Here is a 26,855-nt window from a genome sequence, read left to right on the forward strand (position 1 = left end):
GTCTACAAGCAACATGGCCTATAGGTAGGAAAATCCAGGAACCCAATAGCAATATCCACAGCAATACTGTAAGAGACCGTCATTGCCCTAAACATTGCAGCACAGAGACGCACGGTGTCCGCAGTATGGCGCCACTACACATCTCGTTACTTCCAGACATTGCATTTTATTCATTATTACATACAGAAAATATAAATAATAGCAGCGGTCCTCACTGCTCCCCCCTCATCTCTTTCAAGTACGGCTTGTACAGCTTCTGGAGTTTGGTGATGTCCTTTTCGGATGGCTCTTGCCACTCGTACCAGGAATACCATGGGCCCGGCGGGGGTGGAGGGGTCTGTGCCACCGCACTGTGCGTCCGGGAGTAGTCGCCGAAGGTGATGTCCTTGTTCTGTATCATTACTGGCAGGAGACCTGCGGATTAGGAAGGGACAAGACATTGGCAGGTGCGATTTTATATGTCTCAAAAAACTATTTAAAGGTGTTGAAATTAGGTCTGCAGTCACTACACACGTGGTCAAAATTGTTGGTACCCCTCGTATGACAGAAAAAGCCATGTTGAGGAGAGCCTTAAGATCAAATAATTAACCTCAAGACAAAAGAGATTGAGAGGAACTACCCACAAAGTGTATTATTTCACCTTACATGAGCTTTTTCAGATCAAAGTGTGACATTAAAGATGGCTGCCATTTCCTGTTTCACCACACACCATGTGCTCCATGGATCCGCCCATGATGACGCCTACCCTGATGACCTCATGGATCTGCCCACGGACTAGCTCACTGCCCAACCCACTAACCAATGGAATACATCCAAACACTCCCATTTTAGAGTTAACCGAGCCTCCTTAGGCTGCGTGCACACGCTGCGAATTTTTCAGTGCGGATCTGCAGGTAAAGTGACCTGCGGTTTTCCTGCGGATTGGCCAGCGGTTTGACACCTTGACAATGGAATAAGTGTCAAACCGCCTCCTTATCAGAACACGGAAAGTCTGATTTTTTTTTTTATAATCTGTAGTCTTTGCCTGTGTCCCTCGGGGTATCCTGTGCAGATTGCCTGACTGTGTCCGGTTTTCGCGGTATCTGTAAGACGGCAGAAGGGTCTCTCCGCTGCTGGCCATATAATTGCAAGAACCGTCAAGTTTATTAGTTGCCTGCTGCCTGTTATGTGTTGAGGGGAGATGACTGCTAGATAAGGGAGCAAGTGAAAAAAAGGATATTGTCTATAGTACTGTACATCGTTGTTGCCTGTGATACGATTTTCAGTTCTGGATATGAGAAAGTAGGTCTAGAGTGACGGACTCGACCTGTAGGGGCTCGTGACTTAGAGTGATGGCCTCAGCACGTAGCCTAATAAATTGTAGGTTTGCCGTGTGACATAGAGTGATGGACTCGGCCCTGGAGGGCCTGGTAATTTGATAATTTGATTAATACAAGGTAATTTTTTTTAAACTACGGAACACAGAAATCAGAAATAGGAAGTGTGTGCTGCATACTCAGTTATCTTTAGAATCTCAGGTTTGAGTCATCTCCCCCTTCTTATTGTTTGTTTGGTTTTTGTTATCTTGAGATAAAGAAACATGGAGAAATTAATGCAGTTCTGCCGTATTCGCACTAAGCCAAATTCAGATGGAAAATTAGACCCATGTACATTAGTCACGATTAGTGAAGGAAAAAGTCATGTAAAACAATGTAAAAAACTTATGAAGTTGTGTGGAATGCCAGAAGGGGGGAGATTACAGCCCCTGGAATGGAAGATTGTCTTGAAACAAAGGAAAGGTATACTAGAAGATAATGGATTGTCTACTGCTAGGGCATGGGAAAGTCTCTGAAAGTCTGTATAGAGGAAATTGGGTAGAAGAGGAAAGGAATAAAGAGGACAGAGTTTTGAGTTATGCGTATTACAAAAATGCATCCTTTGAGCGGCCACCGCCGTATAATGGTGGCACAGAGCCATGTGTTTCTTCTTCTGGCAGCCATTTTGGCAAATGTGTTTCTTCTGGCAGCCGTTTTGGGAATGGCAAATGTTTCTTCTGTCAGCCATTTTAGCGAAGGCACATGTGTTTCTTCTGGCAGCCATTTTGGGAATGGCAAGTGTGTCTCTTCTGGCAGCCATTTTGGCGAAGGCACGTGTGTTTCTTCTGACAGCTATTTTGGCGAATGGCAAATGTGTTTCTTCTGGCAGCCATTTTGGCGAATGGCAATGTTTCTTCTGGCAACCATTTTGGCGAATGGCAAATGTGTTTCTTCTGGCAGCCATTTTGGCGAAGGCAAGTGTGTTTTTTCTGGCATCCATCTTGAAACATCACCCCAGATCATACAAACTGAACCATATCATCATGTGACTAACATAGATCGGTCTAAATCGAGTGAGGCACAACTTCCAGTGATGAACATCTTAGATTAAGGCTACACACCACCAAATCCTTGTTACCCAGTAATGACCACTAACAGCCAATACTATATTCCTTCGGGAAGTGAACAGGCTTTACCCATGTTCCCTGTTACAATGGGGGTCCAGTAGGCCACCGACCCTTTCCCCTATTACTCCTGTGGTGAACGCAACAATCCATCCACCTGGCTCATCCTCACCACTGACCTTTCCTACTGTCACTTCCACTGACAATTTAGCCGCACACCCACACAAGATACTCCAAGCAACAACCTCTTCCGCTACAACAGCACTCTCATACAGTCTACCTAACCCTATACCCAGTACCTCACAGGCTCTCTCGCAGCCAAGCGCACACCTGTACGGGACGGTGGCAACTGTATCAAAGGGGGAATCAATCTGGGAGGGGGATATCAACATCACAGGAAGCACAAAGGGGAGGGAATGTTGGCAACCTATTTTTGAAAAAGATCTTCCTGAGGGACCCTTGTTAGTGGTGGGAAAGAGTGACATAACAATGGAAACTGATGCTATAGTTAATGCTGCCAATTCTCAGTTAGAGCACATTTAAGGTGTGGCTAGAGCTATAGTGGAGGCAGAAGGGGCAACTATTCAAGCTGACAGTCGAATCATTTTTGAGTCACATGGTCAAATAGCTGTTGGGGACATATTGGTGACTAAATCTGGCAATCTTCCATGTAGAATGATCATACACGCTGTGACCCCTACTGCGTCTCCGAAATCAGATTAATTAGTAATGAGGACAGGATTGTTAAAGCTTTTAAGACTGCCTATATCACCTGAACTCCATGATATTGGAGCTGCCCCAATGCAGCCCCTCATTCCAGGACTGTTACCTCCTCCTGCTCCTCAAACACAAGTGATTCTCTTCTGTACATAGTGTTCTCTTCTGTACATAGCTATGGCCAGACCTAAGCAGACTGCTCTTAAATCCACAGGAGGGAAAGATCCCCGCAAGCAGCTGGCCACTAAGGCCGCCAGGAAGAGCGCTCCCACCACTGGTGGAGTGAAGAAGCCGCATCATTACCAGCCAGGAACACTCGCTTTCCGTGAGATCCACCGCTATCAGAAGTCCACCAAGCTGCTGATCCGTAAGCTTCCCTTCCAGCGCCTGGTGAGGGAGATCTCCCAGAGCTTGGCAGTGATGGCCCTGCAGGAGGCCAGGGAGGCTTATCTGGTGGGACTGTTTGAGGACAACAACCTAAACACCTGTCGCTGCTGCATCATATGAGACTTCAATGTTCCATCTTGATTCCGGATAATGTCACTCTTATCCGATGCACCATCCTCAACCCGTCCACGCTGCTTCCTCTTTCCAGGTGGGATGTGGATGATGATAATGATGCTCTTGGTGAAGACGCCTTTACACACTCAGAGGATCATGACTGTCTCGAACAGATGCTGCAGGAAGAAGCAGCCTCCAAGAAAAATGTGTCTGAAAACCAATTTCCATATCAGCACCTGATGTTCTTCACTGTTGGTTCCAGATTTGCAGATGAAACAGGAAGGTTCCATACGGGATATGCCATGGTTACACATGACCAAGTCATCTCATCCGGATCCCTACCATCGCACATGTCTGCACAAGAAACGGAACTTAAGGCTTTGACACTGGCTTGTCAGGAAGCGACTGAGAATGTAACAGTTATTAAGGTTGAAGGGAGACTTTAAGTCCATCTAGTTCAACCCATATCCTATCCTAACCTGCCCTAACATGTTAATCCAGAGGAAGGCAAAAAAAACAAAACCCATGTGGCAAACAGTAAGCTTCACATTGGGGAAAAAAATTCCTTCCCGACTCCACATACGGCAATCAGACTAGCTCCCTGGATCAATGCAATATTAAGGAAACTAGTGTATATACCCTGTAATATTATACTTTTCAAGAAAGACATCCAGTCCCTTCTTAAATTTTAGTAGGGAATCACTCATTACAACATCATATGGCAGAGTTCCATAGTCTCACTGCTCTTACAGTAAAGAATCCGCGTCTGTGAGTATGCTTAAACCTTCTTTCCTCCAGACGTAGAGGATGCCCCCTTGTCCCCGTCACAGGTATAAAGGTACTGTCAAACTTAGCGATGCACCAGCGATCCCGACCAGCGTTATGACGCGGTCAGGATCGCTGGTGCATCGCTAAGTGGTCGCTAGTGAGCTGCCACACAGGCAGATCTCACCAGCGACATAGCAGGGGGCGGGGGTCGCTACTTACCTGTCACACTAGGCGATCCTGACGTCCTCCCACCCGGCTCCACGCTCGTCTCTCCACAGGAAGCTGACAACGAGAAACGGTCCAGGACGTTCTCGCGCGATAACCAGCGGGGGAGCGGTCGGAGGTAAGTATCACACACAGCTATATCGCTAGCAATATCGCTAAAACATCACAAGTTATAGCGATATCGCTTAGTGTGACAGGCCCTTAAGAGTAGAAAGGTCTTTGTACTGTCCCCGCATATATTTATACATTGTAATAAGATCACCCCTAAGCCTTCGATTCGCCAAACTAAATAACCTCAAGTGTAATAACCTGTCTTGGTATTGCAGACCCCCTAGTTCCCTAATAACCTTGGTCGCTCTTCTCTGCACCCGCTCCAGTTCAGCTATGTCTTTCTTATACACCGGAGACCAGAACTGTTCACAGTATTCCAAGTGTGGTCGCACTAGTGACTTAATTTTACCTCTATATATGTTCTCCTCATGAGCATCTATGCCTCTTTTAATGCATCCCATTATTTTATTTGCCTTTGCAGCAGCTGCCTGACACTGGCCACTAAATGTGAGTTTGTCGTCTACCCATACACCCAGGTCTTTTTCAGTGACAGTTTTGCCCAGTGTTTTACAATTAAGCACATAATTATACATCTTGTTCGTTCTACCCAAGTGCATAACCTTACATTGATCCCCATTAAAGCTCATTTGCCATTTATCAGCCCAAGCTTCTAGTTTACATAAATCCTCCTGTAATATAAAATTGTCCTCTGTATTGATTACCCTGCAGAGTTTAATGTCATCTGCAAATACTGAAATTCTACTCTCTATGCCCCCTACAAGGTCATTAATATGTTAAAAAGCAGGCCCAAAACTGACCCCTGTGGTACCCCACTGACCATGACTCAGTCTGAGTGTGCTCCATTAATAACCACCCTTTGTTTCCTATCCCTGAGCCAGCTCTTAACCCACCTACACATATTTTCCCCTATCCCCATTGTTCTCATTTTATGTATCAACCTTTTGTGTGGCACCGTATCAAAAGCTTTTGAAAAGTCCATGTACACCACATCCACTGCATTCCCTTGGTCCAGTCCGGAACTTACCTCTTCAGAAAAGCTTATCAGATTAGTCTGACAGGAACGGTCTCACTTGTAAACCCATGTTGATATTGGGTCATGAGGTTATTCTTCTCCAGCTACTCCAGTATAGTATCTCTTAGAAAACCCTCCAGGATTTTACCCACAGTTGAGGTTAAACTTACTGGCCTATAATTTCCAAGTTCAGTTTTTGTCCCCTTTTTGAATATTGGCACCACATTTTCTATACGCCAGTCCTGTGGTACAGACCGCTATTATGGAATCTTTAAAGATTAAAAATAATGGTCTATCTATGACTGTGCTTAATTCAATGGAGAATTTTTATTCCTGATCATGTTATCCGTCATGAGATTTTCATGCGTAAATACTGTTGAAAAAAAGTCATTTAGCATATTGGCTTTTTCCTCATCCACCATTTCACCCAGACTATTTTTAAGGGGACCAACACCATCATTTTTTAGTTTCTTACTATTTATGTAGTTAAAGAATATATTGGGATAATTTTTACTTTCTCTGGCAATGAGTCTCTCTGTCTCAATCTTTGCTGTCTTGATTTGCTTTTTACAGAATTTATTTAAATCTTCTGTATTTAGTTAATGCCTCATCACTACCTACTTGCTTTAATTCTCTAAATGCTTTATGTGGTCAACATCTACACGGATTCAAGATATGCTTTCGGAGTGGCTCATGACTTCGGCAGTATCTGGGCAGCCAGAGGATACCTAACGTCCAGTGGAACTCCTGTAAAACATGCTGCTACCATACAAGAACTTGTGGCCGCTCTAGATCTACCTTCAGAGGTTGCAGTGGTCAAGATTGGATTCTCCAGAAGCTTCTTTGCTGACAAAACAGCAAAAACATATGGTGCAGATCCATTTGGGAAAGAGAAAGCAGCGGTGTACGTGTCACAAGACACTGAAGAAGGGCCTTAAAGCTCTCTTATGAGGTTTATCCATCTACATCAAGACAAGACACCAGATGATAAAAAAAAAGGTCATGGCAAGAAGAAGGAGCAAAAAAGGATGAACACAAAGATCTGTCTACCCCGTAATCTGTACCCCATCGGTGACAGAATGGGCACACGGTATCATCCATAGAGGCAAGAATCACATGACTTGATTTGGAAGACTTATATGGCACTTGGGATCTCTACTGTCACCCAAAAATAGTGCAAGTCCTGCCTTGTGTGTGCAACATGCAATCCAGCACCGCCTCAGAAAGTTACTCAGAAACATTTGGCTAAACCACTATCCCTTTAAGAGAATTCAAATCGATCATATTCAGATACCAAAAGTAGGGAAGTACGAGTATGTACTGGTAGTGACTGACATGTTCTCAGGATGGCCGAAAGCCTATCCAGCAACCAAAATGACTGCCAGAGTGACTGTTAAGAGACTAATAACTGAAGTAGTATGCAGATATGGGGTCCCAGAGGTAACAGAGTGACCAAGGACCCGCATTCATTACAGCACTGACTAAGGAACTATGGACATTGTTAGGGGCTGATTTGGGTTTACACACTCCATACCACCCTCAGAGTAGTGGAAAAGTAGAAAGACTGAATGCCACCTTGAAAAATAAAATACTGAAAGCCTGTCAGAAGGTCAGACTTCTTTGCACAGACAATTTGCCCATTGCCTTAAATTCAGTCAGAAACACTCCAAAGGATCCCACTAAACTCACACCATACGAGATTCTTTTTGGGGGGCCTCCAAGGTTGGGTCAATATTTTCCACAACAGCTAGCCTTAGGAAGTGATACTCATGTAAATTATGTCATTGCCCTTACTAAAGAACTGTCACTAACACATGCACGAGTTTTATCATCCATTCCAGATCGATTCCAGTGAAGGTACTCATACTTTCCAACCTGATGACTGGTAAAATTCATCAGAAAGACATCCCTGGAGTTCAGATTTGAAGGTTTCTATCAAGTGCTTTTGACAACTCCTACTTCGGTCAATCTTGAAGGAAGTCCAACGCGGATACACGCCTCTCACTGCAAGAAGTTCATGCCTCCATCAGAACCTTCTACATAATGTTGCTTGTCGTGTTAATTTCTTTTCAGGATTGCTGAGCGCCTCCTGGATCCATCTCTCACCTAGTAAACTTGTCAGACAGGTAGGGACAGAGCAGGATCTGACCTGCTTGTCAAAGTCCAGCTACAAAGGGAGGTTTTCCACAAGGGACAACTTGTCTCAAACTGGTGAAGACTCCACTTCCCCCCTCCCGGATGAAACGGTCAGATCTAGGATGTGTACATCAGGGTTAGTCACATGTGTATTCTTTGTAACCATGGTGATGGGAGATATAAGAGTAATAGACCCAGCATGTAGGAAAGTCCCGAGGATGCGGGTAGCGTGCTCCTATATACCTCCTGATATACCCATAATTGGTCACACATTCTCTGGTGTCTATAGGATCCATATGGTCATGACACCTCCGATGTCATAGTGACACTTAACACTGATGGGTTAGGGAACCACAGTAGGATCAAGAAAAAAAAAGGTTAATAAAGTATTTAGGGGGGACTGTTGAGGAGAGCCTTAAGATCAAATACTTAATTAACCTCAAGACATAAGAGATTGAGAGGAACTACCCACAAAGTGTATTATTTCACCTTACATGAGCTTTTTCAGATCAAAGTGTGACACTAAAGATGGCTGCCATTTCCTGCTTCACCACACACCATGTGCTCCATGGATCCCCCCACGATGACGCCTACCCTGATGACCCCATGGACCAACCCAGCCGGATGATCTCATGGATCCGCCCACAGACTAGCTCACTGCCCAACCCACTAACCAATGGAAAACATCTGAACACTCCCATTTTAGAGTTAACTGAGCCCCCTTACAAAGGATATATAAACCTATGTTTGGATTAATAAAGCTCTCTCTTGGAGCTGTGCCATAGATTGATCAAAGAGAGGTTACATCCAACTGTCTCTGGTGTGATTTCTCTAGTGCGCACTGATCAATATCCATTGGGCCAGGAGCAGGCAACTAGTTAACATTTCTTATTGTTCAACCTAACACCCACAATGGTGACAGAAGTAACTTGAATCTGACAAAAGTAATAATAAATCATAAATCTATGACAATGAACAAAGGATAGTCAGACATTGCTTTTCAACCATGCTTCCGCAGAATTTTTAAAAAATAAAACTCATGAAATAGGCCTGGACAGAAATGATGGTACCCTTAACTTAATATTTTGTTACACAACCTTTTGAGGCAATCACTGCAATCAAACGATTCCTGTAACTGTCAATGAGACCAGGGCTGTGGAGTCGGAGTCGTGGAGTCGGTGCTCATTTTGGTGGAGTCGGAGTTGGAGTCGGTATAAAATGGATCGACTCCTAAAATATATAATAAATTGGGTACAGTAGTTCAATGCAGGATGTCCTGAATATTTTTTCATAGGAATTTGTGAAAGTTATGAAATGTCCTATAAATGGCTGTTCTAGACCTGATCTAAGGCTACATTCACACACAGCGTTTTTCCTGCGTTTTTTGAGGATATGTTTTTCAGTTGCAAAAGCAGATCAGCTTTTTAAAAAACCGCATCACCTGAAAGGTTTTTGAGCTCATAATATTTTCAATAGCAAAAGCAGATTAGAAATCTGCTCTATATATCCATATCTGTCTAAACATATCATATCTGTACCAAAAAGAATGAAAGCCGGATAGCACACATACTAACACTCCTTTTTTTTTTTTTAGCACCAGTCAGGTACACCTCATAGCTGCCCAAAAGGACGCCCAGGACAGGCATTGCTCGTCTTCAGTAACACATCAACTGATAGTTGGAATAAATAGACTGCATTCATCACCACATCTTCTTAAGGTGCAGGCTTTATTTTCAAGTGTAGGGATGTGAAGTATGAGGTTCTGCAGCAGCTGAGGTGTGCAGTATGAAATTCTGCGGAACAGTATGAGGTTCTGCCCCCCCCCAGGTTTGATCCTGGCTACGCCCATAGTGTGAATGTAGCCTGAGGATCTAGGCTTTATATTAGCCGAGATAAGCCAAAGTGTGTATATGATGGGACCATCAGTTGTGTTGTGCAGAAGTCTGGTGGATACACAGGTGATAGTCCTACTGAATAGTCTGTTAGAATTTGTATTATGGCAAGAAAAAAGCAGCTGAGTAAAGAAAAACGAGTGGCTATCATTACTTTAAGAAATGAAGGTCAGTCAGTCCGAAAAATTGGGAAAACTTTGAAAGTGTCCCCAAGTGCATTGGCAAAAACCATCAAGCGCTACAAAGAAACTGGCTCACATGAGGACCGCCCCAGGAAAGGAAGACCAAGAGTCACCTCTGCTGCGGAGGATAAGTTCATCCTAGTCACCAGCCTCAGAAATCGCAGGTTAACAGCAGCTCAGATTGGAGACCAGGTCAATGCCACAGAGTTCTAGCAGCAGACACATTTCTACAACTGTTAAGAGGAGACTTTGTGCAGCAGGCCTTCATGGTAAAATAGCTGCTAGGAAACCACTGCTAAGGACAGGCAACAAGCAGAAGAGACTTGTTTGGGCTAAAGAACACAAGGAATGGACATTAGACCAGTGGAAATCTGTACTTTGGTCTGATGAGTCCAAATTTGAGATCTTTGGTTCCAACCACCATGTCTTTGTGCGACGCAGAAAAGGTGAACGGATGGACTCTACATGCCTGGTTCCTACCGTGAAGTATGGAGGAGGAGGTGTGATGGTGTTGGGGTGCTTTGCTGGTGACACTGTTGGGGATTTATTCAAAATTGAAGGCATACTGAACCAGCATGGCTACCACAGCTTCTTGCAGCGGCATGCTATTCCATCCGGTTTGCGTTTAGTTGGACCATCATTTATCTTTCAACAGGACAATGACCCCAAACACACCTCCAGGCTGTGTAAGGGCTATTTGACCAAGAAGGAGAGTGATGGGGTGCTACACCAGATGACCTGGCCTCCACAATCACCAGACCTGAACCCAATCGAGATGGTTTGGGGTGAGCTGGAACGCAGAGTGAAGGCACAAGGGCCAACAAGTGCTAAGCAGCTCTGGGAACTCCTTCAAGACCGTTGAAAGACCAATTCCAGTGACTACCTCTTGAAGCTCATCAAGAGAATGCCAAGAGTGTGCAAAGCAGTAATCAAAGCAAAAGGTGGCTACTTTGAAGAACCTAGAATATAAGACATGTTTTCATTTGTTTCATACTTTTTTGTTAATTATATAATTGCACGTGTTAGGTCATAGTTTTGATGCCTTCAGAGTGAATCTACAATTTTCATAGTCATGAAAATAAAGAAAACTCTTTGAATGAGTAGGTGTGTCCAAACTTTGGTCTGTACCGTATGTATGTAATCGATATTATACAGTGTATTACATATTTACAATTTATTACAGTTTTGTGTTCTAAAGTTGTATTCCAATACATAGAACATAATATCTATCTAAATATCTTGATTATTGTATCATAGAAATGATTAAATGTCTGATGTTCACTTTGTACTTGAATACATTTTTCACTTAAATATAAGCAATATATTGTGGGAGTCAGAGTAAGGGAAATTGAGGAGTCGGAGTCGCAGGTTTGGCTTACCGACTCCACAGCCCTGAATGAGACTTCTGCACCTCTCGACAGGTATTTTGGCGCACTCCTCAAGAGCAAACTGTTCCAGGTGTCTCATGTTTGAAGCTTGTCTTTTCCAGATGGCATGTTTCAGCTCTTTCCAAAGATGCTCAATAGGATTTAGGTCAAGGCTCATAGATGGCCAATTCAGAATAGTCCAATGTTTTCCTCAGCCATTCTTAGGTGTTTTTAGCTGTGTGTTTTGGGTCATTATCCTGTTGCAAGACCCATGACCTGCTACTGAGACCAAGCTTTCTGACACTGGACAGCACATTTCCCTCTAGAATCCCTCGATAGTCTTGAGATTTCATTGCACCCTGCACAGATTCTAGACACCCTGTGCCAGATGCATCACAGCAGCCCCAGGAAATAACAGAGCCCCCTCCATGTTTCACAGTAGGGACAGTGTTCTTTACTTGATATGCTTCATTTTACCATTTGTGAACATAGAACTGATGTGCCTTGCCAAAAGGTAAATTTTTGTCTCATCTGTCCATAGGACATTCTCCCAGAAACTTTGTGGCTTGTCAACATGTAGTTTGACAAATTCCAGTCTTCAATAATGGTGTCTTCCTTGGTCGTCTCCCATGAAGTCCACTTTGGCTGATACAACAACGGATGGTGCGATCAGACACTGATGTTCCTTGAGCTTGAAATTCACCTTTATCCTGTTAAGAAGTTTTTCTGGGCTCTTTTGTTACCATTCGTATTATCCGTCTCTGATTTGTTATCGATTTTCCTCCTGCGGCCACGTCCAGGGAGGTTGGCTACAGTCCCATGGGGCATAAATTTCTGAATAATATGTGCAACTGTAGTCACAGGAACATCAAGCTGCTTGGAGATAGTCTTATATCTTTTACCTTTAACATGTTTGTCTATCATTTTCTTTCTAATCTCCTGAGACAACTCTTTCCTTCGCTTCCGCTGGTCCATGTTGAGTGTGATGCACACCATGTCACCAAACAGCACAGTGAGGATCTGTAGCCCTCTATACAGGCCCACTCACTTATTCCAAGACTGTAGATGCTAATTACTGGACCACACTGTGATTTAACATGTCACTTTTGTCACATTATTTTCAGGGGTACCATCATTTCTGTCCAGGCCTATTTCATGAGTTTTATTTTAAAAAAATTCAGTGGAAGCATGGTTGAAAAGCAACGTCTGACTTTCATTTGTTCATTTTCATAGATTTTTTTAATTTATTATTACTTTTGTCAGATTCAAGTTATTTCTGTGATCATTGTGAGTTTTTCTGTCATTAAACGAGAGGTACCAACAATTTTGACCACGTGTGTATATGACCACAAGTGGTGGCCATGCAGTTTCTCATGTAACATCGTCTCACCGTGGTCCTCGGCCTCAGTTATGGCCTTCACGAGCCGCTTGTGTTGCTTCATGCACACACCTAGGAGATAAATACATTACATCTATGGGTATCCACCTGTGTCCCGTGCCGCTCTCTACAACAAGGCAAACCTGTTCTGGTCGGGTCATACACGACTCCCGTGTGCGGACAGATAAACTGCTGCAGTAACTTCACATTCTGCAGAAACAAACGGAAACGACAATCATCAGCCTGGGCTGGTTTGGAAGAGGTCACCGCACTCATAGGAGACTCACCCGGTAATCCACACCAAGGTTCTGGTCCCGGCAGATGGGGCAGGGATTGCCACAAACTTTACCTCCTCTCTGTAAGAAAACACAAAGTGGTTACTGCATATCAACTAGTAATACCAGGCATGACCTATACACAAGAGTGGCGCTGCTGAGCAGCCACGTATTTAAGTGATGAACGAGTTATGTGTGGATTCTTGCAAATGTAACCAATGTTTTGCAAAGGGCGATAATTGCAGAAAGCTCTGCCTCCTGTGTGGATGGAGTACAGTAAATTACAGCACATTCACAGTGCAGAAAGTACCACGTCTGGTAAATCAGTTTGCAGGATATGCAGCATCGGCCGCGTCTGGACGAGATCCCCAAGAGCCGCCACTTACCCAACAGCGTCCGGGGCTCTTTTGATTTAAAAAGGGAACTCAAAATTTGGGACAGGTTCTCTTTAAAGGGAATCTGTCACCTCATTTTTGCCCTATGAGATGCGGCCACTGCCATCAGGGGCTTATCTACAGCATTCTGTAATGCTGTAGATACGCCCCTGATGTAACTTGAAAGATAAGAAAAAAAAAAAAAAAAAGAGTTAAGGCCCCGTCACACTAAGCGACTTACCAGCGATCCCGACACCGATATGAAGGTGTTAGGATCGCTGGTAAGTCGCTATGTGATCGCTGGTGAGCTGTCACACAGACAGCTTCACCAGCGATCAGCACAGCGATGCCGAGCGCCCGGCATCGCTGGCTATCGCTGTAGAAAATAGAATCAAAATAAAAAATATAGTTATTCTCACCTTCCGACGTCCCGTTTAGCCATCCCGCCTCTCTCCACGCTCCGGTCCCAGTGATCCTTTGCACGAATGACCGCGAGATGTCACGGTCTCGCGGGATAACAAAGTCTCGCGGTCATTCATGCAAAGGATCACTGGGACCGGAGCGTGGAGAGAGGCGGGATGGCTAAACGGAACGTCGGAAGGTGAGAATAACTATATTTTTTATTTTTTTTTATTATTTTTTTACACCTGATCGCTGGTCTCCCGCTGTCACACACAGCGATGTGTGCTGGCCAGCAGGAGACCAGCGACCAAAGAAATGTCCAGAGGTTTCTTGCAGCGATCAGCGATACCGGCAGGGGGGCCGCTCGCTGATCGCTGTCACACAGCGCGATCTCGCTGGTGAGATCGCTGCTACGTCACAAAAGTTGTGACTCAGCAGCGATCTCGCTACCGAGATTGCTTAGTGAGACGGGGCCTTTAGATTATACTCACCAGGGGTCAGGTCCGATGGGTGTCGCTGTCCGGCCCGGCGCCTCCCATCTTCTAGCGATGACGTCCTCCTCCTTACGTCTGCCGCGTCTCCTGCGCAGGCGTACTTACTCTGCCCTGTTGAGGGCAGAGTAAAGTACTGCAGTGCGCAGGCGCCAGATCTCCCTGACCTTTCCCGACGCCTGCGCACTGCAGTATTTTACTCTGCCCTCAACAGGGCAGAGTAAGTAAGCAAGCCTGTGCAGGAGCCGCTGCAGAAGCAAGGAGGAAGTCATCATCGCTAGAAGATGGGAGGCGCCGGACCAGACCGCGACACCCACCGCCCCCCGGTGAGTATAATCTAACTTGTTTTTCTTATCTTTCAGGTTACATCGGGGGCTTATCTACAGTATTACAGAATGCTGTAGATAAGTCCCTGATGGCGGTGGCCGCAGCTCATAGGCCAAAAATGGGGTGACAGATTCCCTATGAGAGCGAACTGCAGCCACACCTGAAGGTACACCCCCCTGGTAAAAACACTTATAACTCATTCCAGCCCCCATCACTCACAATGCAGGTTTTCCGTGTTTTCTGTGGGGGAATTGGTCCCTTGTGATTTCTTCTGTAACCGGTCCAGACGGATCTCTGTTCATAACGCTCCAAGTACTCTACAGAGTGGGGAGAAATGAGAAAATGCAAAGCTGCGGACACATCACATGGTGCAAAACTAAAACTCCCAGCATGTCCTAGCCAAGGCTGTGGAGTCTGTAAGCCAGACTGCCGACTCCTCAATTTCTCTGACTTCTGACTCCGCTGCACTGGTCACTACTGAGCATGTGCATGAAGTGCAGCACAGATTCATATCAACTAGAAGCGGAGATCCTGGGATCAGGAACAGAACTGACATGTATAAGACATTTCAGAACTTTCCCAAATTATTATGAAAACATTTACAGCACATCCTGCATTGTATTACTGAACCCAATATATTATGTGAGGAGTCGCAGTCAGTCCATTTTATACCGACGCCACCAAAATGGATACAGACTCCACAGCCCTGCTCCTAGCACCAGTGGTATAACGAATGAGGATGGGGGACGGCTGGTGAGATGTCAAAGCACTCAATATTATGAAGTGAGCTGTCACCTCAGTCACTGGCTGCTGCGCTCCAAACGGACAAACCCCTCTCCGCTGCCGCGCTCCACACTGGCAGTGACAGACTCCGCTGCAGCGCTAAACAAGAGCAGCGACAGACCCCTCTCCACTGCAGCGCTCCGCACGAACAGACCTCTCTCCGCTGCTGCCACGCTTCACACGGGCAGGTACAGACCCCTCTCCGCTGCCGCGCTTCACACGGACAGGTACAGACCCCTATCTGCTGCCGCGCTCACACGGGAAGGTACAGACCTCTCTCCATTGCCACGCTCCACACGGGCAGGCACAGACCCCTCCTCCGCTGTCGCGCTCCACATGTGCAGTGACAGTCCCCTAGACCCCTCTCTGCTGCTGCGCTTCACAGGGCTGCGACAGACCCCGCTCAGCTGCCGCGCTTCACACGGGCAGGTACAGACCCCTCTCCGCTGCCGCACTTCACACGGGCAGGTACAGACCCCTCTCCGCTGCTACGCTTCACACGGGCAGGTACAGACCCCTCTCCGCTGCTACGCTTCACACGGGCAGGTACAGACCCCTCTCCGCTGCTACGCTTCACACGGGCAGGTACAGACCCCGATCTACTGCCGCGCTCCACATGTGCGGTGACAGTCCCCTAGACCCCTCTCTGCTGCTGTGCTTTACAGGGCTGCGACAGACCCCTCACCGCTGCCGCGCTTCACACGGGCAGATACAGACCCCTCTCTGCTGCCGCGCTTCACACGGGCAGTAACAGACCCCTCTCCGCTACCGCGCTCTGCTCAGGGAATCGCGTGAACAAGAAATGTCATACATTCGTTCTCACCCGCTCTAGGGATAGCGTAAGGACTTGTTCACACATAGCAGTTTGGGATTTTTATTTTTTTTTTTACATGTGGGAAAACAGCAGCACTTTACAATAACAAATGTTGGTGCGGAACATTTTGTTTTTAACCCCTTCACCCCCAATGTTTCCACGTTCATGACCAGGCCAATTTTTACAATTCTGACCACTGTCCCTTTATGAGGTAATAACTCTGAAACGCTTCCATGGATCCCGGTGATTCTGACATTGTTTTCTCGTGACATATTGTACTTCATGTTAGTGGTAAAATTTCATTGATATAACTTGCGTTTATTTGTGAAAAAAACGGAAATTTGGCGAAAATTTTGCAATTTTCCAACTTTGAATTTTTATGCCCTTAAATCACAGAGATACGGCACACAAAAAAAACTTGATAAGTAACATTTTCCACATGTTTACTTTACATCAGCACAATTTTGGAACCAAATTTTTTTTTTGTTAGGAAGTTATAAGGGTTAAAAATTGACCAGCGATTTCTCATTTTTGCAACACCATTTTATTTTTACGGACCACATCACATTTGAAGCCATTTTGAGGGGTCTATATGATAGAAAATACCCAAAAGTGACACCATTCTAAAAACTGCACCCCTTAAGGTGCTCAAAACCACATTCAAGAAGTTTATTAACCCTTCAGGTGCATCACAGGAATTTTTTGAATATTTAAAAAAAAAAAAAAAATGAACATTAACTTCTTTCCACAAAAAAAATACTTCAGGTTCAATTTTTTTACTTTACCAAGGGTAACAGGAGAAATTGGACTGCAAAAGTTATTGTGCAATTTGTCCTGAGTATGCTGATACCTGATAAGTGGGGGGAACCACTGTTTCGGCGCATGGCAGAGCTCAGAAAGGAAGGAGCGCCGTTTGACATTTTCAATGCAAAATTGGCTGGAATTCAGATCGGACGCATTGTCGCGTTTGGAGAGCCCCTGATGTACCTAAACAGTGGAAACCCCCCACAAGTGACTCCATTTTGGAAACTAGACCCCCCAAGGAACTTATATAGATATGAGGTGAGAACTTTGAACCTACAAGGGCTTCACAGAAGTTTATAACGTACAGCGGTACAATTAAAAAATCATATTTTTTCCACAAAAATGATCTTTTCACCCCCAATTTTTATTTTCCCAAGGGTAACAGGACCCTAAAAGTTATTGTGCAATTTGTCCTGTGTACGCTGATACCCCACATGTGGGGATAAACCACTATTTGGGCGCATGGCAGAGCTCAGAAGGGAAGCAGCGCCATTTGACGTTTTTGGCTGGAATTGAGATCGGACACCATGTCGCGATTGGAAACCCCCCACAAATGACACCATTTTGGAAACTAGACCCCCCAAGGAACTTATCTAGATGTGTGGTGAGAACTTTGAACCCCCAAGGGCTTCACAGAAGTTTATAATGCCCGGGCATGAAAATAAAAAAATCGTATTTTTTCTCACAAACATGATCAATTAGTCCCCAATTTTTTTATTTTCCCAAGGGTAACAGGAGAAATTGAACCCCAAAAGTTGTCCAATTTGTCCTGAATACACTGATACCCCATATGTGGGAGAAAACTATTGTATGGGCACACGTCGGGGCTCGGAAGGGAAGTAGTGACGTTTTGGAATGCAGACTTTGATGGAATGGTCTGCGGGTGTCATGTGCGTTTGGAGAGCCCCTGATGTACCTAAACTATTGAAACTCCCAACAAGTGACCACATTTTGAACACTAGACCCCCCCACGGAACTTATCTAGATGTGTGGTGAGCACTTTGAACCCCCAAGTGTTTCACAGAAGTTTATAACGCCGGGGCGTGAAAATAAAAAAATCATTTTTTTTCCACAAAAATGATATTTTTGCCCCCAATTTTTTATTTTCCTAAGGGTAACAGGAGAAATTGGACCCCAAAAGTTGTTTTGCAATTTGTCCTGAGTAGGCTGATACCCTATATGTGGGGGTAAAACACTCTTTGGGCGCATGGCAGAGCTTGGAAGGGAAGGAGCACTGTTATGAGCTCATTTTCTGCTCCACCAGCTGGGAGTTCTCATTCCGTTCTCCCTCTGGTAGTGACAGGAGGTAGTGAGGTTAGTTTAATTGGTAATGGTCTGCCACCTGACGAGGAGGATAGTGATTGGATCTCCAGAGTATCAGACTGGATATAAGACAGCCAACGCCCTATCCTGTTGCTGGTGATTCAGTCTGTTTCTCAGGTCTTGGACTTCAGCTCTGCTCCAGTCATGTCAAGTTAAGTTTGTTTTTTGCTAATGTTCACACTTGCTCTTGTTGATCAACTCAGTTTTTGTGTAGTCAGCCAGCCCGGCGGGGCTGTGCTGAATTTCCACTCTTATTTATCTGTATTTGCCAATTTGCCTTTTTGTCCTTTATTAGACTGGCCTCTTTTTGCTCTGTCTCAGAATATTCCAGAGTGCTGATATAGTGGGAGAAGTCTAGTGACTTCAGGGTTAATTTTGTTATCAGAAGCGTTGGACATTATTTTTGCTAGGTTTTTTGGCAGATTGCAGACAGTATCTTTCCTGTCCTTTCAAGTTAGTTTGGCCCCATTGTTTGCTCAGCCTATTTTTCTGCCTTTGTTTGTGTTTTCATCTTGCTTCACCGTCAATACATGTGGGGGGCTGTCTTTCCTTTGGGGTCTGCTCTGGGGAGTTAGTTTTCCTTTTTTCTTACTTTAGGCTTATTTACCTCTCCGGTTGTGACGAGGCGTCCAGGACCACCGTAGGCACGCTCCACGTCTGCTTCTAGTTGTGTGTTAAGATCAGGGCTCGGCAGTCTGCATAGTTACCAACCTCTCTGGTTTTCTGAGACTTAGCGTGTTTTGCTTTTTTTACTCCTCGGTGACCCATTCCATAACAGAGCACCATTTGACTTTTTCAACTCAGAATTGGCTGGAATTGAGATCAGACGCCATGTTGCATTTGGAGAGCACCTGATGTGCCCAAACAGTGGAAACCCCCAATTCTAACTCCAACCCTAACCCCAACACACCCCTAACCCTAATCTCAGCCCTAACCCTAATGGGAAAATGGAAATAAATACATTTTCTTTTAATTTTATTATTTTTCCCTAACTAAGGGAGTGATAACGGGGGGTTTAATTTACTATTTATGGCGGTTTTTATGTTTGGCAGCTGTCGCACGCTAAAAGACGCTTTTTATTGTAAAAATAGTTTTTGCATCACCACATATTGAGAGCTATAATTTTTGCGCATTTTGACCCACCGAGTCATGTGAGGTCTTATTTTTTGCGGGACGAGTTGACATTTTTATTGGTACCATTTTCGGGCACGTGACATTTTTTGATCACTTTTTATTCCGATTTTTGGGACGCAGAATGAACAAAAACCAGTGTTTCATGAATTTCTTTTGGGGGGGTGCGTTTACACCGTTCTGCCTGTGGTAAAATTGATAAAGTGGTTTTATTCTTCGGGTCAGTACGGTTACAGCGATACCTCATTTAGGTCGTTTTTTTAGGTTTTGTCGGTTTTATGCAATGAAAACTATTTTATATAAAAAATAATTATTTTTGCATCGCTTTATTCTTTCTCTGATGACGCTGTGTGGCGGCTCGTTTTTTTGCGGGACAAGATGACGTTTTCAGCGGTACCGTGGATATTTATATGTGTCTTTTTGATCGCACGTTATTGCACTTTTTGTTTGGCGGTATGATAAATCGTTTATTTTTTAAGGGGTTCGCTAAAGGGGTTAACTAATGGGACAGTTTTATAGGGCGGGTCTTTACGGACGCGGCGATACCAAATATGTGTACTTTTATTGTTTTTATTTCCAAAAAATAGATTTATTGGGGTAATATTTTTTTTTTTCTAATTTATTTGGCGATTTTTTTAAAAATTATTTTAACACTTTTTTTTTTTTTTTTTTTACTTTATTACATAGTCCCAGGTGGGACATCACTGTCCTGTGACAGATCGCTGATCTGTCACATCACAGATCACTGTGACAGATCAACAATCTGTCACAGGCACTGCTGCAGACTTCCTCATGCCTGCGCTTTGCAGGCACTGAGGAAGCCAGCTCCCTGCAGGCCCCGTCGCCATCTTGGATTCGGGGGCCTGCAGGGAAGGAGCCCCCCGCTGCAGCGCTGCACATTGCGCTGCCGTGGGGGGCTCAGGGAAGCACGGAGGGAGCCCCCTCCCTGCCGATGCTTCCCTTTAACCCCAGGTACACCGCGATCATGTTTGATCGCGGTGTGCAAGGGGTTAACGTGTCGGGGGCAGTCCGTGACCGCCCCTGACACATTGTGCTGGGTGTCAGCTGTGATAATTAGCTGACACCCGGCCGCGATCAGGGGAGCTCGCTGATCGCTGAGACGTACTATCCCGTCCATGGGCATAGGGGCCCAGGTCCCATGGACGGGATAGTACGTCTGTCAGGAAGGGGTTAACCTTGAATGTATTTCTACCTACAGTGCGTGTTTTTTAACCCCTTAACGACCGCCGATACGCCTTTTAACGGCCGTAATTAAGGGTACTTAAACCACAGCTGTTATGATTGAGTCACCGAGGAGGAAAAACAAAAAGCAACCGGAGAGGTTGGTAACTAGCGGATTGCAGACCCCTGATGCTATCCACAACAACTAACAGTAGCCGTGGAGCGTGCCTACGGTGGTCCTAGACGCCTCGTCATGGCCAGAGAACTAAATAAGCCGAAAGAAAGGGAAAATCTAAACTGCCCCAGAGCAGACCCCAAAGCAATAGACAGCCCCCAACATGTATTGTCGGTGAAACAAGATGAAAACACAAACACAGATAGAAAGATAGGCTGAGCAAACGATGGGGCCCACACTAACTAGAAAGGACAGGAAAGGAAAGATGCTGTCTGCAATCACGCAAAAGCCCTACCAAAAATATGCCCAACACGTCTGATAGAAAAAACCCTTAAGTCGCTAGACTTCAAAACCCTATATCAGCACTCAGGTATATTCTGAAGACAGAGCAAAAAGAGATAAGCTGATCAGGGACAAAAACGAACTGAAATAATCAGAGACAGAAATTGAATCCAGCACTGTTATGATTGAGTCACCGTAGGAGGCAAAAATAGAAATGCTAGCTAAGTCCAGAAAACCAGAGAAGTTGGCAGCTATCGGATTGCAGACCCCTGAACCTATCAACACAACTAGCAGTAGCCGTGGGGGGCTCCTACGATGCCCTAGGCCCCTCGATCACAGCCGGAGGACTACATAGCCTAAAGACAGAAAGGGAAATCTAAACTGCCCCAGAGCAGACCCCAAAGTAAAAGGCAGCCCCCCACATATAATGACGGTGAAGCAAGAAGAAAGAACAAAACACAGACAGAAAGATAGACTGAGCAAAGATGGGGCCCAAGCTAGCTTAGATAGGAAAGGACAGGAAGGCTGCTGTCTGCAATCCGTGAAAACCCCTATGAAAATAAGAGCCAACAAACTGACAGTAAAAAAGCTGTGTCAGTACTCAGGAATATTCTGAAGACAGAGCAACAGGCAAAAGGAGATTCAGCTCACCCCAGCAGGGAATGGCAGAATCCAGAAAAGCAAGGAAAACAAAACACTAATGCAAAAAGGCAAAGCAGAAATCTTAGCTTTAGATTAGCAGGAATCAGACTGGTTTCCTAGAAGTCCACAGAAAAATCACCCGCAGGCCACAAGGGCGTCGGCAGCCTTATATCCAGTCATTAACTCCACTCAGCCAGTCATCATCATCAGCCCCAGGTGTTTGACAATCAGGCTCACTACCTTTCTTCACCAGAAGAGGGAGTTCCTCGGGCCTCAGTAGTGAAGGGGAAAATGAGCTCACAACACAGCACAGCCCCAGCCGGGGCTGGCTGAACACAAAAAACTAAGTAAACAGACCAAAACTCATATGAACAATAGCAGAGCAAAACTTAGCTTGAGAAGGCAGGAAACAAACTGGAAACCAGAAGCCCCATGCAGGAAAAATCACCAGCAAGAAAATAGGGAGTCGGCTGCCTTAAATCCAGTCAGCGACTCCTGATGTCCAATCGCAGTCCTCCTCCTCAGGTCTCTGCCATTTAGATCAGCTTCATTACCTCTTGTCACCAACAGAGGGAGTCCAGATAGAGAACTCACGACTCCTCTGTCAGCACAGCCAGCTCCATCACCCTCACCAGAAGCAAACCAGAAAATGAGTTCACAACACACAGCGCAGTGTATTCACGGCGCTGTGGAGTAAGTAAATAGCACCCCCCAGTGTTGCATTTTCTCCGGGGTCTCGGCTGCAGGGGGTAGCCGAGACCCCAGAGAACATGAATTGGGTCGGTATTTACCGACCCCGCTTTTGCGATCGCCGTTATTAACCCTATAACGGCGATCGCAAAATAAAAATAAAAAGCCGCGATATTGCATTTAATTTCTCAATCCTCTGATGTGATCGCACATCAGAGGAGAGAGAAAGAGGGTCCCCGATCCCCCCCCCGGTACCTCTCCGTGGTCCTCTGTCCCCTCCCGGTGGTCCTGCGTCCCGACGTCCTCCGGTGGGCGCCGCCATCTTGGATCCGGGGAAAATGGCGGGCGCATGCGCAGTGCGCCCGCCGGGAATCTGCCGACTCCGCCTGGCAGATTCCATTCATTCATTTTGATCACTATGATAATCTATCATAGTGATCAAAATAAAAAAAATAGTGAATAACCCCCCCGTTTATCACCCCCTTTGTTAGGCAAACAAAATGAAATAAAGAAAATATTTTTTTTTTCATTTTTCCATTAGGGCTAGGTTAAGGGCTAGGGTTAGGGCTAGAATTAGGGTTAGGGCGGATTAGGGTTGGGATTAGGGTTAGGGGTGTGTTGGGGTTAGGGTTGGAGCAATAATTGAGGGGTTTCCACTATTTACCAACTTTGAGGGTCTAAAAATTGGGGGCTAAAAAAAAAAAATCACTTTTGTGGAAATAAAAAAAGACTTTATTTTCACGGCTCTAGGTTCTAAACTTCTGTGAAGCACTTGTGAGCACTTTGAATCCACCACACATCTAGATAAGCTCCTTGGGGGGGGTCTAGTTTCCAAAAGGGGGTCCCTTGTCGGGGGTTTTCACTGTTTAGGTGCATCAGGGGCTCTGCAAACGCAACATGATGCCCGCAGACCATTCCATCAAAGTCAGCATTCCAAAATGGCACTCCTTCCCTTCCGAGCTCTCCCATGCGCCCAAACAGTGGTTCCCCCCCACATATGGGGTATCAGCGTACTCAGGACAAATTGCACAACAACTTTTGTGGTCCAATTTCTCCTGTTAACCATGTGAAAATAAAAAGTAGCGGGCTAAAAAATCATTTTTGAGGAAAAAAAATATTTTTAATTTTCATGGCTCTACGTTATAAACTTCTGTGAAGCACTTGAAGGTTCAAAATGCTCACCACACATCTAGATAAGTTCTTTAAGGGGTCTAGTTTCCAAAATGGGGTCACTTGTTGGGGGTTTCCACTGTTTGGGCACATCAGGGGCTCTCCAAACGCAACATGGCGTCTGATCTCAATTCCAGCCAATTCTGCGTTGAAAATGTCAAACGGGTTCCTTCCCTTGCGAGCCCTGCCGTGCACTGAACAAGTGGTTTACCCTCACATATGGGGTATCGGCATATTCAGGAGAAATTGCACAACAAATTTTGTGGTTGATTTTCTCTTTTAACACTTGTGGAAATAAAAAAAAATTGGTTCTGAAGTAAATTTTTTGCAAAAAAAAAAGTTAAATGTTAATTTTTTCCTTCCACATTGCTTTAGTTCCTGTGAAGCACGTAAAGGGTTAATAAACTTCTTGAATGTGGTTTGGAGCACCTTGAAGGGTCTAGTTTTTCAAATGGTGCCACTTTTGGGTATTTTCTGTCATGTACACCCCTCAAAATGACATTATATATGACGTGGTCCCTAAAAAAAATGGTTTTGTAAATTTTGTTGTAAAAATGAGAAATCGCTGGTCAACTTCTAACCCTTTATAACTTCCTAACAAAAAAAACGCTTTTGCATCCAAAATTGTGCTGATGTAAAGTAGACATGTGGGAAATGTTATTTATTAAGAAATTTGTGTGACACGTCTCTCTGATTTAAGGGCATACAAATTTATTAAAGTTTTAAAATTGCAAAATTTTCACCATATTTCTGTTTTTTCATAAATAAACACAAGACTTAAGGAAGAAATTTTACCACTAACATGAAGTACAGTAGGTCACGAAAAAACACTTAGAATCAGCGGGATCCGTTAAAACGTTCCAGAGTTATAACCTCATAAAGGGACAGTGGTCAGAATTGTAAAAATTGGCCTGGTCATTAAGCTGCAAACTGGCTCTGTCGCTAAGGGGTTAAAAAAATAACATAAAAACAACCACAGCTCGGTTCTTAATCATTGAGAGCAAGAAGAGTAAGAACTAGGAAGACTGCAGGCCCGCGGTCTGACGGCCATATGGAGGGGAGCCCTGCAGACCTCCTTTCCCAGTGCGCCTCTTCTTCTCATTAGCCGCTCCAGCACGACATCCGGCCGCCCGCAGTGAGGAGGCTAAGAAGAGTGGTCAGCAGCCATGAGGAAAGACACGAGGGACTTCTGACGTGGCCGCCATGTTGTGTGTGAGTGATGACGACATTGCTCCTGGAAGGAGGGACGGGAGGAGAACCCGCAGTCCTGGGAACAGATTCTCCCGCCAGAAGGATTAGTTTATAAAAAATAGTTAAAAAAAAATAATTAATTTTTGCTTTTATTTTCAGATTTCAGCAAAAAAACATTGTCCTCCAAACAGGTGTAAAGGACTTGAGGAAAAGGGACTGACAACCCACTGCAGGTTGTCAGGACATGCTGGGGGTTGTAGTTCGCCTGCAGACAGAGTCACATGACCTAAAAGGGCCGAGCAAGTGGAGAACTTGCTGCAAAGACCATAAAGTCGGCCTGTGCCCCAGTAGGTGAGGCTGATAACAGAGAGCAATAGCACTGTTACCTTCACTGCTCAGGTATTCCCACGGATGCTCCTTATAACGAGACTCTTCTGGGGGGCTGCACAGTGAGCGGACCCCCGGGGGCAGCGCCGCCTGTGGAGAGGGCACACAGTTACAGAACATGCATCACTCACTACACCGCCCCGCTCTACTACTCCGCCATCGGCTAATTACCCGGCTCCGGAGCCCTCCTCTTACACCGCTCACACACAGCCTGACCAAGGAGGCCGCCATCTTGGGGAGGGAAGATCTTAGTGATGTGTTGTTCATGAACGATCCGATACAAAGAGCCGGCTCCCTGCAGTGAACGAAATGAGCCGGCTCTGCAGGGTGAATGAGCCGGGTTTTTTTTTTCTCGCGCCTGGAAGCAGTGAATCCTGACAGTGACTCATCTGGGGGGAGGAGCGGTCAGGAGAGGAGGAGCTGTGGGTAAATGCACGTGAGTTAACCCTTCAGTCCCAAATATATCCTGCCAGTTCCTCCATGGCATATATGGTGTGTGACTGTGTGTAAGGGTATGTGCACACTTTGCTGTTTCTGCTGCGTTTCCGCAGCGGTTTTGGCGCTGCAGATTCTGCTGCGTTGTACAGTACCTTTATTTCCTATGGAAATAAAAAAAAAAGCTGTGCACATGCTGCGTTTTTTTCTGCGGTTTTCAAAACGCAGCATGTCAATTGTTTGGTGCAGAAACGCTGCAGTTTTACACCTCATCCATTATGAGGTCAAAACCGCAGAAAAAACGCAGATAAACCGCAGAAAAACCGCAGCACTTTGTCCTGCGGATTTCCTGCGGTTTTCTCTACAAAATCCGCAGAGACAAAAACCTATGTGTGCACATAGGGACGCAACACATTGTTTGTCATCATCATCTGCACTGAGTTGTGCGTTACTATTAGTCCCAAATAAAGCTCCACTTTCCTGTCCCCTCATCCCTGGCGGATACATACAGTATATGGTGTGTGTAGGAGGAGAGGCTCCGCACATTGTTTGGTATATCATCTCATAGTGTTAGGCCAGGTTCACATTGCTTTTATGGCCCTGCGATCAACGGGATCGTTACATAGCGGCACTAACGCTGTAACGGATGAGGTAACGCCCCCATTGGCCGCAATGATACTAACGCTGTAACGGATGAGGTAACGCCCCCATTGGCCGCAATGATACTAACGCTGTAACGGATGAGGTAACGCCCCCATTGGCCGCAGTGCTACTAACGCTGTAACGGATGAGGTAACGCCCCCATTAGCCGCAGTGCTACTAATGCTGTAACGGATGAGGTAACGCCCCCATTAGCCGCAGTGCTACTAACGCTGTAACGGATGAGGTAACGCCCCCATTGGCCGCAATGCTACTAACGCTGTAACGGATGAGGTAACGCCCCCATTGGCCGCAATGATACTAACGCTGTAACGGATGAGGTAACGCCCCCATTGGCCGCAATGATACTAACGCTGTAACGGATGAGGTAACGCCCCCATTGGCCGCAATGATACTAACGCTGTAACGGATGAGGTAACGCCCCCATTGGCCGCAGTGCTACTAACGCTGTAACGGATGAGGTAACGCCCCCATTGGCCGCAATGCTACTAACGCTGTAACGGATGAGGTAACGCCCCCATTAGCCGCAGTGCTACTAACGCTGTAACGGATGAGGTAACGCCCCCATTGGCCGCAATGATACTAACGCTGTAACGGATGAGGTAACGCCCCCATTGGCCGCAATGATACTAACGCTGTAACGGATGA

The 26,855-nt window shown here is 45.4% G+C and overlaps 1 protein-coding gene across 1 annotated transcript; it reads right to left on the reverse strand.

The window, feature by feature from the left end:
- Positions 1-146: 146 nt before the first annotated feature.
- MRPS18B (mitochondrial ribosomal protein S18B) lies at positions 147-25,505 on the reverse strand. Its single transcript, XM_073548912.1, has 7 exons — positions 25,284-25,505; positions 25,112-25,202; positions 14,758-14,855; positions 12,957-13,025; positions 12,813-12,879; positions 12,682-12,741; positions 147-414 (listed from the first exon to the last, which is right to left on the reverse strand). Exons 1-7 carry the CDS (start codon positions 25,377-25,379, stop codon positions 212-214), a joined length of 684 nt encoding a protein of 227 aa, XP_073405013.1. The 5' UTR covers positions 25,380-25,505; the 3' UTR covers positions 147-211.
- Between the last annotated feature and the right edge of the window lie 1,350 nt (positions 25,506-26,855).

This window comes from Dendrobates tinctorius, unplaced genomic scaffold (genome assembly GCF_039654945.1).
Source record: "Dendrobates tinctorius isolate UK_male_01 unplaced genomic scaffold, ASM3965494v1 ptg000158l, whole genome shotgun sequence".
Classification (NCBI taxonomy): Eukaryota; Metazoa; Chordata; class Amphibia; order Anura; family Dendrobatidae; genus Dendrobates; species Dendrobates tinctorius.

Bases quoted from the DNA above. Each gene is read 5' to 3' on its own strand.
- MRPS18B (XM_073548912.1), bottom strand. From the start codon at position 25,379: ATGAACAACACATCACTAAGATCTTCCCTCCCCAAGATGGCGGCCTCC. The intron at 25,203-25,283 runs GTAATTAGCCGA...CCCTCTCCACAG, and splicing joins GAGGAGGGCTCCGGAGCCGG to GCGGCGCTGCCCCCGGGGGT. The intron at 12,880-12,956 runs GTGAGTCTCCTA...TTGTTTCTGCAG, and splicing joins ACCTTGGTGTGGATTACCGG to AATGTGAAGTTACTGCAGCA.